The 11,599-nt window shown below is 50.6% G+C and overlaps 4 protein-coding genes across 4 annotated transcripts; 1 reads left to right on the forward strand and 3 right to left on the reverse strand.

Annotated features, from left to right (window-relative positions):
- Positions 1 to 73: 73 nt before the first annotated feature.
- Positions 74 to 2,880, forward strand: VE01_09805 (uncharacterized protein). Its single transcript, XM_018279214.2, has 6 exons — positions 74 to 392; positions 443 to 1,101; positions 1,167 to 1,192; positions 1,276 to 1,312; positions 1,368 to 1,821; positions 1,891 to 2,880. Exons 2-6 carry the CDS (start codon positions 933 to 935, stop codon positions 2,381 to 2,383), a joined length of 1,179 nt encoding a protein of 392 aa, XP_018126393.1. The 5' UTR covers positions 74 to 392; positions 443 to 932; the 3' UTR covers positions 2,384 to 2,880.
- Positions 2,846 to 4,811, reverse strand: VE01_09806 (uncharacterized protein). The gene is made up of 2 exons (XM_018279215.2): positions 4,654 to 4,811; positions 2,846 to 4,567 (listed from the first exon to the last, which is right to left on the reverse strand). Exon 2 carries the CDS (start codon positions 3,788 to 3,790, stop codon positions 2,945 to 2,947), a length of 846 nt encoding a protein of 281 aa, XP_018126390.1. The 5' UTR covers positions 3,791 to 4,567; positions 4,654 to 4,811; the 3' UTR covers positions 2,846 to 2,944.
- On the reverse strand, positions 4,733 to 7,916 carry NUT1 (mediator complex subunit; the record flags this gene model as incomplete). Its single annotated transcript, XM_018279216.2, has 5 exons — positions 7,191 to 7,916; positions 6,854 to 7,116; positions 6,743 to 6,805; positions 5,644 to 6,694; positions 4,733 to 5,589 (listed from the first exon to the last, which is right to left on the reverse strand). The coding sequence occupies exons 1-5, from the start codon at positions 7,801 to 7,803 to the stop codon at positions 4,733 to 4,735; spliced, it is 2,847 nt and encodes a 948-aa protein (XP_018126391.1). The 5' UTR covers positions 7,804 to 7,916.
- Positions 7,917 to 8,432: 516 nt separating this feature from the next.
- On the reverse strand, positions 8,433 to 9,143 carry VE01_09808 (uncharacterized protein; the record flags this gene model as incomplete). The annotated part of the gene is made up of 1 exon (XM_018279217.1): positions 8,433 to 9,143. One exon carries the CDS (start codon positions 9,141 to 9,143, stop codon positions 8,433 to 8,435), a length of 711 nt encoding a protein of 236 aa, XP_018126377.1.
- Between the last annotated feature and the right edge of the window lie 2,456 nt (positions 9,144 to 11,599).

An 11,599-nucleotide genomic window follows, 5' to 3' on the forward strand; every position in this document is an offset into this window, starting at 1 on the left:
GTCAGACTCGCGCTAAACTTCGCCAAACCCCAGCTCCAGCGTAGAGCCAAACCGCTTAGAGTTTAAACACAGGCATCCCTCTCCACTTCGCTCATTTGACAAGTCGTGCTAACTCGCTAACTGTGTGCTAGTGGTGTCTACTTATATGCTCTAAGAGGTCCCAAGAACCCCTAACGTGGTCTAACATGGTCTAATGAGTTTTACGAAGTAATGAGGACTGAGGTTAGCGACCTTGTCTTCCATATAGTCCATTTTGATTGGACTACCCCGCAATATTTCGATTACCATGACCAGCTTATTGAGGGCTCGAGCCTCTCCTGAGGTATCCAGGAGGTCGGTGCTGTACGAAGACGGGATGAAAAAAGGCGCAACTAATCCTGCCGCTTTCCCAGGTAGTGTGCTTCCTGCAGGAAATCCAGCTCTCTCTAACCACCAAGTCTAGTTTCCCTTAAAGCAGCATTACGGAAAGCGCTATCTATGGCTATGGTGACAGATTATGCCTCCACTTCCGTTGTCCCCCCCGAGAATCTTTCACCATCATTCGCCTCTAACCACATCTATGGTGGCTGTTACACACCGGTGCCTTCTTGGCTGTCATACAGAGACATGATCGTCAGCTTGGCCATTGCTCTAGAATGTGGAATTGGAGTCCAGTCCTCGCTCTCGCATAACAAGCAACCGAGATTTCCCCCCGAAGCAGAACGGTCCTTCTGATTGGCAATCATTTCCTTTTTCTCTTCGCACAAGAGATCGACTCTGCACCGACACTAACACCTTATTTATCTCCGATCCCCGCTGTCATCGAAGCCTTGCTCATAGCTGCTCTCAATTGCTCTCTGGGTCAACCGAACAGTGATGGCCGGTCGTTGATTTCCAACGTCACGTTTAAGATACACTACTACCCGCCGATTCTTGATGGTACTCCGGATATAATGCATACTATCCTCCCAAGACGCCCTCCCCATGGGGATGTCACAAGAATCCCGACACCGCCGCTACAAGCTGCGGGACTGTTTATCAACTTTTTCTTTCCCGCCCTGGCACTGATTTTCGTGTGTCTGAGAGCCTTTTGCAGAGTCAAAATCAAGCAATGGGGTCCCGGTGAGTGCTCCGACCTCGTCAGCCAAGAATGCTTTAATGGAATATTTTCTAACATCAACTGCTAGATGACTACTTCATCATTATTGGATTGGTAAGCTCCGTTGTCCAAATACGTTTGTCAGGGGCCGTTCAATGCCCCTTTAAGCAGAGCTGAAATACCTAATACCTGGACAGATGTTTTCACTTCTGATGTGTGGGCCGTTTTATATGCGTATGTGAAAAGTCCTGAAAGCGAAGAAGGAGAACTGACATGATCGGCCTTGCAGACATCAAGCTGAATTACTGGGGATGGTATGCGGTCGATGTGCCAGCAGATTACGATCCTTCCCCTGGAATGTGGTGGTTCTATCTGGCACAATTATTTTATAATCCAATCCTCGCATTCGTCAAAGCCTCGGTCCTATTATTCTTGCTACGCCTAGGTGGCCAAAGGCCAGCTACTCGCTACGCCATATACGCTCTGTTTACTTTCAACGCCTTGCAGGCCATCGCCATATTCCTCGTGGCAACACTGCAATGTCTACCAATTGCAGCCAACTGGGATTCTGCTGTAATGGCCACCGCAACTTGTGTTGATGTGTCGTTTCACGTCGCAATCTCGGCCTTAACTATATTCACGGATATCCTGGTGCTTGCTCTACCCTTCTGGATTTTCCTGGGGCTTAACATGCCCATGGCACAAAAGATGACAGTAATCGGCGCATTTTTGCTTGGAACCTCGTAAGTAAATGTCGCTTCAGAAGCACATTGCACAACTTGGAGTTCAATACTGATGGTCATACTTCGCAGCGTTACCGTAGTGGCTATCGTCCGATTTGTCGAGTTATACAGGTTGTTCTACGTGCCCAACCCGAACGGAGATCCTTTCCATTCTATTGGAATCACGCTTTCCACCGTGGAAGCAAATGTCGCCATCATATCCGCTACTATTCCCGCCTTGAGACCTCTCGGCAGAATCTTGATGCCAGGCCTCTTTGCTGGCTCAAGCGTCAACTATAATACATCGAAAAGCGGCGGCAACTTGCGCAGCGACAACCCAGCTATCTATAACCGCCATGGTACCAGCGTTAGCATAGCGATGAAGAGTATGCGCGACGGTTCACAGGCCAAGCATACTGAGTGCCGCAGCGTGAGCCCCAATGACAGCGAGGAGGAAATCATGACATACCATGGCATCGTAAAGTCTACAGATGTGCGCGTGCAATTTGACAGCGAGAATGACGATCGGGCATCGTCTCGGATGTCGAACGAGCAAAAGGGAGGCAGGTATAGCAGGACGTGATGTGAGCTTCGGTAGTTACATTTGATCTATAACGGATGATACCCGGTCTACAGCGACTTTAATTCGGAGGGCGAGTCTACGCGAGGCGGGTGGGGACTTGACGAAGCCTGAACCAGTCGATCCCAATCGCATGTCGGGCACTGGCACATATCATGCCATTGCATATAACGTCCGCCGTTGAACTAAATGGCTGCTTTTGATAGCAATAGCCATAGGCTGTAATATTATTTACAGCATACCAAGCATCGTCTCTTAAGTTTATATACCATTGTTCGCAGCAGAATCCATCCCTTGGATTTAAGCTTGAAAGATCATTGCAGTGCAGTGAGACCATAAAACAAAGCCGTGAAAGGGTGCAAATAAGGTTGTCCTTGTAATTGACACCTTGTGGCACTCCAAACAATATATCTATATTGTTAGATATATACTATAGACGACACCACATGCTCCCTTGGTATATGTATTATAAAATTATGTGTTTACCCACTTCACACGCTGCTCCTAACCTGCTTTCTGCAATTTTGATGTATATTCTATTCTATTCAAAGGCTCGATAAATATTTAGTACCGTTCCATGATAAGCTGCGTCTTCAAGGAGTCCTGAGCAAGGAACCACCCCTTGGTCTGAAGCAAGTTCATAAGTTGACTTTGCTTTGTTGACGCGTCACTGCTGGTGTCGGTCTTGAACGACGCCTCAACAATGTACTCAATTCCCGAACCTGATGCGGCCTTAATTGGCCACACCTCAACGTACAGCTTTACGCCGCTGAAGATGCCAGTAGAGCGCTTTGCCAGCACAGGACCGTAGATACGAGACGTCTTCAGCTCAGTCGTGCCCCAGTTGTCAGATGTCCAGTCGTTGAACTTGTCTGGCGCATTATTGATGAGAATGGTCCGGGAGTCTCCCACATTAGGGAGGTCCATTCCGCTGGCACCTGAGGCGGTCTTGTCGTTGCTGAGAGAGAGGGTCTTCTTCTGATAGCCCCACTCGATTTGAGCCTCGTACTTGGAGGTGTTGGCATCAAACCCCTCAGAGTTGGCTTTGGTGAGTGCGCCGTTAATGTCGTTCCCGGAGACAGCATATCTCTTCTTGTAGGTCAAGTCGTAGTCAGACTCGCCCTCCATATTGCGGATACGTGGACTCCAGCCAGCGTTGTAGAGCGTCTGGGCGTCATCGTCAAGGAACTGTACGCTCATCTTGGTAACGGTCGTTGGCATCGCAAAAGCAGAGAGAACCTCTGATTTGAGTTTAAAGTCTGATCCAAGCACCACAGCTGGGTTCATCAAGAGCTTGACCTCGTAGTTTGGTACCATGTTGGCCGCAGCAGACGCCAGCGAGGCTGCAGCCAGAGATACCGCAGCAGCGGCGAAAAGGCCGCGCGAAGAAAATTTCATAATGGATGCCATGGTTTCTTGATTATGCTACTTGGAAGAGCTCGTGAAATTTGAGGATATCGCGTGAGAACATCTTGTGGAAATCAAAGCACTATATGTAGTGTTCTGTCAAGTTGAGACATCTCAGACGCGCCATAACAAACGAGGAAATGATCTCTCAAAGTCCGACTCTAGATTATATCCAGCAAAAGAAATGTTTTCCAAGTTGAACAATGAGGTTTACATGTCCTCGTAGAGCGTTATGATAATGCACGTGGGACAGTGATGAGCACGTGGGACCGAAACACGTGTTGGCGACATTGAGCCACATAGGTTCAGCGAGGAAGGTAAGCGCCAAGAACTGTAACTTAGACGCAGCTTATGCAGGTTAAAACTGCAAGTTTCTCTTCTAAGAAGGTGAAGTTGAAGTTGAAGTCTAAATTCTCTCGTCGAATCCAATTCTAGCCCTGCAACGAGCGATCCGGTTGCTTATCCCCAAATTTCAAATTATTGGTGGAGCCGTCGATCCCCCTGTGTGCCATGTTTGGTCTGCAAGTGCTGGCTGTATCAGTTATGTCCAGGAATGTGTTGACGTCCGGAATGCCGATTGCGGAGTAAGGTGAGGTGTAAAGTATTGAATGAACTTTAACAACGCAAGGGTCAAACCCTCGAGAGGAACACATGGTCCGAAGATCCAAACGTTTGTCGACATTTCATGAAAGATTCCAGGAAGCGAACGGAGGAAGTTGATTCTAGGACTGACGTCTCATTTCCATGTAGCAAACCAGGTGCAGAGTCAGAGTCAGGAAGCTTTTTTTTTAGTTAGCTGTGACCTCACCACTGAGAATTCAATTGAATCAAGGATATAACGTTTTATATGACATTCATATACATACGATGATGTAGCCATGCAAATGAACCCCCCTTTTAATATCTGGGGAGTAGATGGTCACCGCGAGAAGGTGTAGAGCGCCCTTAAAAGTCAAGCTTCATATCATCCAACATACCTCCTTCCAGCCCCATCATTCCCTCCCCAGAAAGCACACCCATCATATCCTCCCCCACCAACCCTTCTCCCCCAACTCCTGCAATCCCTAAATCTGCGCCCATCAATCCGGCCTGCTCATCAATCCCTCCCCCCGCTGACAACGCCTCAACTCTCCGATACAGCCGCACAACAACCTCTGCCCTTTCTGCCTCTGGCCCTTCCTTTCCAACTTCCGCACCCACTTTCGCCGCCTCTGATGCCAAGGCCTCTCGCAGAGTTATACGACCTTGTACCCCAGCTGCTGCTTTCGGTGGCGCACACACCAAAGACGCGACGACGTCATATGCAGTTCCCGAATTCCCCAGGGCACACTGATGTGCTAGCTCTTCCAGTAGCGTAAGTAGAGCCCTTCGCGCCCCAAGCATGCGTACTGCAAGAACCGGGAGGCGAGGAGAGTAATTCGGCGGTGCGGCGGGGGGGTTCCAGTTAATAAGAGCCCGAGCGGCGTGGCGGACGGCGGTGGGGATGTTCGGTGGGACGGGAAAGTCGGTGGTGAGATCGATGGCGCTGCGGGAAAAGTGTAGATGTGGCCGGAGAGCGGCAATGAGAGGGTCAAGGTCGGTGCGGGTCGGCACTGAGCGTTGGAGTGCGCGCAGGGAGCGTGAGAGATGAGGGGCGGGAATTGGGAGGATCGCGTTATGGAGGAGTGAGGCTTCTGCTGAGATAGATTGGGGTAGAATGAGAGCCTGTAAGAGAGATGACGGAGGTGGGGCAGTGAGAATGTTAGATGCTAATGAGAGAAGGGCGGGAATGAGCGAAGGGAGAAGTGAGGGGTCGAGAAGGTCTTGCGATAGAGTTAGTGTTGTCCGGTTGGAAATACATATGGGGGGTGGCTTACATTCAAGGCCGCCGCGGAGGACGTCGTCAGTTAGGTGGCCATGTTGGGATGCCAGCACAATCTGGCTAAAGAGAGTGGGTACGAGGAGGTAGAAATCCTGCGGAGGACAAAGCGCCATAGGTTCATCCCCTAACCCGCCACCTTCTGCATTGAAGAGGCCCTTGATCCATCCATCCAGCTGGGACGATTCCACAGATGATAAATCGTCCAGAAGCCGTGCAGTTGACCCACGAACGAGCAACTTCGCAATAAAAGAATCTGGCGTTTGGACACCAAGCTCTGTGGCACTGAGATCGTAGCGGTACACAAACGCCAGAACTAGCAGGAGGATGGAGCCGAACTCTTCGTAGACAGGTTGGTACTCGCCCTGGTCGTCGTCATAGCGCCAGGCGTCGAGAAGCTGGCAGATTGGTGGTAAAATTGTGAGGGGCTTGTCGAAGATCAAGAGTACGTCAAGCGACGACGGCTTACGTGCAAGGTGGGCACAGAGAGACTTCAGAGCCATGGTATCTTTGCTCTCGCAGAGACGGCGAAGTAGCTCCGTTATGGCCTGACTAACCGCACCCACATTTCCGTCCATGTGTTCCAGCTCGTCAGTGAACGCCTCAATCTTCTCAGAGTCAGAGAGACACTGCTCCAAGACCTCGTCCTTGGTGTACCGGCCGCCTGCAGGTAGTGTCTGCATTGGAATCTCACCCAGAAGTCGCTCTATGCTCTCTTCTGGGATCAGGCCGTGGAGACAGCACGAGAAGCAGAAATCCTGTCTCACGGAGTCTGAGAACATGTCACCTGCACTGGTATCATCGAACATGGAGGAGAAGGTCGGAAAGGCGTTGGTATCTACATGGCTCAGAGCTTCCGTGATGCACAACTCCGGACTTAGAGGCGGGAACATCGGGGCCGATATCATGGATATCAGTAAAGGCACTTTGTTGATAAGGAACGAGCGTAGGAGGAATGTTGTCTGCGGACTTTCGGAGCGGAAAATTGCATTGGCAAGAATGTCAAATGAGGACACAATGAGGTCAATACATGTCGTTTGGATATCGCCCTGATAGATGTGAGCTTTGGTGTTGAAAACAATGGACAAAATACGAACCTGGTATCGGTTATGGAGGAAATTTAAAAGTTGATTGTCATCAACCATGGGTCTTCCAGTCAGCTGCAACTTTGTTAGTAGAGCACATCAATATAAATAGGATGCTCCCACCAAAGAATTTAGATACACGTAGAGGCCAGCTCTTGAGTTCATGGTAGGTATTTCAACCACTGGTATATTGTCCATACCAAGTGCCATGGCGGAGTCTATAATCTGGTCTATTTCAGCACCAGCCTTCTGGGCCTTTTTATCCATGGGTTCCAGGGCCACGAGTGTCTTTGTGTATAATTCGAGTCTCTCGGCGAACATGGAAGATCCGTTGATGAGAAGCGGCGTAAAATTCGCTAGTGACTGCGAGAACCCTTTGAGGGTATCTATATGTTTGTTAGCATTGCTCAGTTCACAGTTATAAGACCGCAATGGCACCCGAGACTCTTCAAATACGTACCCTTGGGACACCGGTTTTTCAGCGCATCATTCACTGTCGAGTTCTCGGCCAGCGCAACTAACAGCGCGCCAACCGCGACCCTCACAGCCATAGTCTCCTGGTTATGAGTGTCATTCCCCGCTCCAATCTCCCGCATCATATCATCTGCCGCGTTTGACATGACCAACAAGCGCATCCACTCCGTGAGCGCATTCGCCATCACCAAAGCTTCTTGGGCAGACTTCGGTCGATCCCCGGCTGCCACAATTTTTGAGAGGCCATACACTAGCCTCTCTTCATGGCCGTAACTCTTTGTCCATCTTGTCTGAGAGCCGCTGGCGACCTCTTGGTCCTCCTTTGTAGCGTCGACAGGGCGAGAGGTAGAGTGTCTGAGCAGCGCGCGCAAGACCGACGGCACGTCAAGGATGTCGATTCGGAGGAGAGCTTGAACGTAAAGAGAGACCTGCGGGTCCAAGTCATAGTTCCTGGATTCACTGGGACGTAGCAATAGCTCGGCGATGAGAGGGGTGGCGAGAGGTGACTTGGTGCTGAGGACCTTTGCGAATTGCTCCAACTTGTCGGTGGGGAGACGCCGATCGAGTGCATGGGCGAAAAAGGTCGCCCATTCGTCCATAGTTATCGGACCGTTTGCAATTCAAGCATAGCCAAGTTTCATGATACAGTGATATAGTGGTATAGGGTCAATTGTGGTAAATGGATGAACTTCAGTAGGAATATTGTTATTCTACACGTCTTCGGACGTCACGATGGCGAGGCCGCCAGGTACTGGATTCACCCGCCTCAGCCTCGCGCTAGGGGTCTCCGTTCAAGGTCGGGGCTTCCGGGGCGGCAGAAACTTAGGCCGAGGCGTTTGAGAAACCGAGACACGAAGTAACCAATTTAACGGTCTGTACGAGTCCAACTGCGTCAAAAAGCTGATCTTATACAATCCGAGATGTGACAGAATCCTCGAGTAGTATTGCCCTCAACCGCGAAGCCCGCAGGAGCCCGCGAATACCGACGCAGAAGAAGATCGCCGGCCATCTCCCCCCCTTGGAAGAGGTGGCAACAACGCATTGCACCTCGATCCGTATCACCCCAAAGTTCATCGCTGACTCCTTTTCTAAGTACAAGTAGTATGAGGGTAGGTATAGGGTATATGGCGTCGGGTATCTGGAGAGCAATTGAAGTGCTCATCAACTGCAAACCCTTCGCGCCGCTTGTGTCATTTATATCCAAAACAGAGTGTATATATCAGCCTTCTCACTCCATAGAGTCCATCTCAAGGTGCGCTCTCATCGCCTCAGAAGGAGGTGCCCTCGGTCCCACCATCCAGTCCTGCATCGCAAGCCACTCACTCCATTTCTCCTCTGCAGCGCGGATCTCATTCTCCGCAGGGTTACGTATCGGCATCATGTATGGTATAGTTTCGTTGGGCGACGGCTCATAGCTAGCCTTAACTTCGAGCCAGCTCCCACTCTTCGCGGCGAAGAGGTAATTGCGTCTCTCGGATTCGTGTAGCTGCCCTATTCCTTTGGCCCAGTCATCGCCAAAGAACGTCTTGAGCATCGCCTGCGTGTCGAAGCCGGTTACAACAAGCCGGCGGATATATGGAACTAGCGAGATCGACTCGCCGTGGCGGTCGTCAAGCCTGGGTGAGAGCGTAGAGGGTGTTGAGTCCCCCGAATGTGATGTCGTTGATCGAAGTGGGGAGTATGCTGATATCGGGTTCGGGTGTCGTTGATATGGTAAGAGGATATTCACGTAGGCAGCCACAGCCTGGAGGAATGGACTGTGCTGTGAATGGTCAAGGAAAAAGCGGCGACAGTTCTGGAAGTGCCGATGCCACTCATGGGGGTCAAAGGATGAGTCGGTCTGCGTCATCATGTGGTCTTCTCCTTGCTCAGTAGGAGGGCCCTGGGAGGGCCGGCGGGGTGGTGCGGACGATAGGTTTTCGTGGTTGCTGAACGCCATAGGAATGTTATGGGCTGCGCTGCAAAATATAAATCAGTTTTCGATAATATGGAATGCTGAGATTGTACGACTTACTTTATATGGTCAGCCGATTTGACAAAGACAAGAGTCAAGACAAGAATCGTGAGGGGAGGGGTTCCAAATGCGACAGGCTATGCCTCCTTGGTACTAATATACCCTTTCTGCAGCCTCCTGGTGGAATAGACATAGTTCAGTGACGGGAAGGGCCAGGTGTGTAGGGATACTTATATAAACCAAGGCTGAGAGACATTTGGAGAGGGGGGATGCGTGTGGTCTCAGAGCGAATACCGGGACTGGGACTCGGACTGGGCGTCATAGGGATACGGAGATAAGTTTCCAGTTAACTCATGTTGGCCTGCTCTTCTGGGACCAAGCAGGTCCGGAGATGATGTATGCACCGTATGCGGGCCCGGGGGGGGGGAGGTTCTATTATTTCCCTGCGAGGTAATATGTAGGGACCTTCGGGGATGGTCTGGTCTACTAGAGCTATCCTGTGTTGCCATGTATAAAACGCCTCTGACATTCCTGCGGGGCTTCCGGTGGTGATGGTGTGCCAGCTTGTGTTGGTGGCAAATGCAGTGCCAAATGCGTCGCCGTGTAACTATAACCATGCATCTATAAACCATGCACCGATATCGACTCCTTCGTCTCTTTGGAGACACAACCTTCCAGGGCGGCAGGCATATGGCGTACCATCCTGTACGAGCGAGGTTATACAAGACCTAGTCCGCACTAAAAGTGCATAAATATGTGCTATGCGTGAGGGTGAGGACTTGCAAAACTGTAGGTATAGGTACTGGAGATACTGAATCACACGCGTTCTGGCCATGATCATTCTAGTACTCGACGACTGAGCGACAGACCGAGACTTCATTTAGCTCTGCCGTGAACATGCCTGTACTGCGCCATTCAGTCAATGTGCCCGAGACAGATCCAATAATTCCCAGGTGATTTTCCACCGTCGGTGCCATGCTTGTATGAGCCCACTTCGTCTCTCCCACGCAATCCCAACCCGACATCGTTCTCCATAGCCTGGGATAGGTCGCTGTGGTTGCGGAGTTGCGAGGCAAGGCTCATTTTGTGTCAAATCAGACTGCCTGGCGCCAATTGACGGGCCAGCCGACAATCCAGACAGGGTTGTTTTGTCCCAGAGGATGCAACGACGGTACGAAAATGACCTGTCCACAACCCTGGCCATACCAATTTTTTATATTCCAGCTATCCGGAGCCGATAACATGATCGTCGTACTGCATGTCAGGGAGCGCTTGCACCATGGCGGGTGTTGCTTCACAGTCTCTCTGTGCTGTTCACCACATGTAATGCGACGCAAATCGTACTCGAGTGCCTCTGATATTTTTTTCATCTGTCGCCACTCCCAAAAACTCGCCGATCATGTATGTGTACTACGCGTACAGCGATGTACTGTACTTGTTGTACTGTACAATGCTGTACGGAGCCTTGCATGAGGAGTACTTCTCTCCTGGACCACGATGTCCCAGGCTAGCAGATCATCATTGGCCTGGGCTAGCTTCATAGCAACGTGAACTCCATGAATTTGACCATATGCAGCTGAAAAGGAAGGATGATGCAGCTCATTGTTTCTCCACGCGGCCTCTTCAAGCCACGCTACCAGCGTGGTGCTCACATTGCAGTCTCAAATGCGTGGGGATATCAAGGCCGCAAGACCCAACAAAAGAAGCTCAAGGATGCGCAGTACTGTACCAGAAAATACACAGCAACTCCCATCCTCATTGAGATCTTCAAGTATTGAATGTTGAGCCCCTATACATCATCGAGCTTTCCGTGCGTTACGGAATATTTCCCATAATGTTTGAAGCTAATTAGAAATGAACAGGGATAGACGGCGGTTCGCAGAGTTGCCGGAACACACTCTGATCAATCCCCGGTTGACATTTCACGTACAAACCTTGTCATGTTTGGCGAGGCTCCCCTTTTTTCAGGTTCTGCGCTGAAAGTGGACACTATATGTATGACATTATAGGCCCAGTGACATGGGTGATGAGATTGCCCCGAACCCCCACCTTCCAAGTGTTGCCACTAGTTCCTTTTCCTGAATTAATCCATCCCAGTTCAATAGATCATTATCAATCTCCCAAATGGGAAATCGCGGTGACAAGAAACCCGAAGCCTCAGGGCTTTTCTAAACAACTATGGGGCGCGCGCGGACAGCCACCCACTGCCGTTTTCACTGGAAGGCAAGAGAGACGCGTGTCTCACGCCGGCACGCCCTTCTCTGTCCGTCGAGTTGAAACTTTCCGAGGCACGTTGTACACATGCAACTCGACACACACGAGCCAAATAAGTTATTAGCGTTCCTCAGCACCTGCAACGGCCCGAGGGGGGGGAGGGGGGAGCAACCCGGAAACCGCGGCCGCAAGGCTTCGAGTTAGTAAGGCGGGGAACTGTGGATGCT

Source organism: Pseudogymnoascus verrucosus (genome assembly GCF_001662655.1).
Source record: "Pseudogymnoascus verrucosus strain UAMH 10579 unplaced genomic scaffold scaffold_59, whole genome shotgun sequence".
Taxonomy (NCBI): Eukaryota; Fungi; Ascomycota; class Leotiomycetes; order Thelebolales; family Thelebolaceae; genus Pseudogymnoascus; species Pseudogymnoascus verrucosus.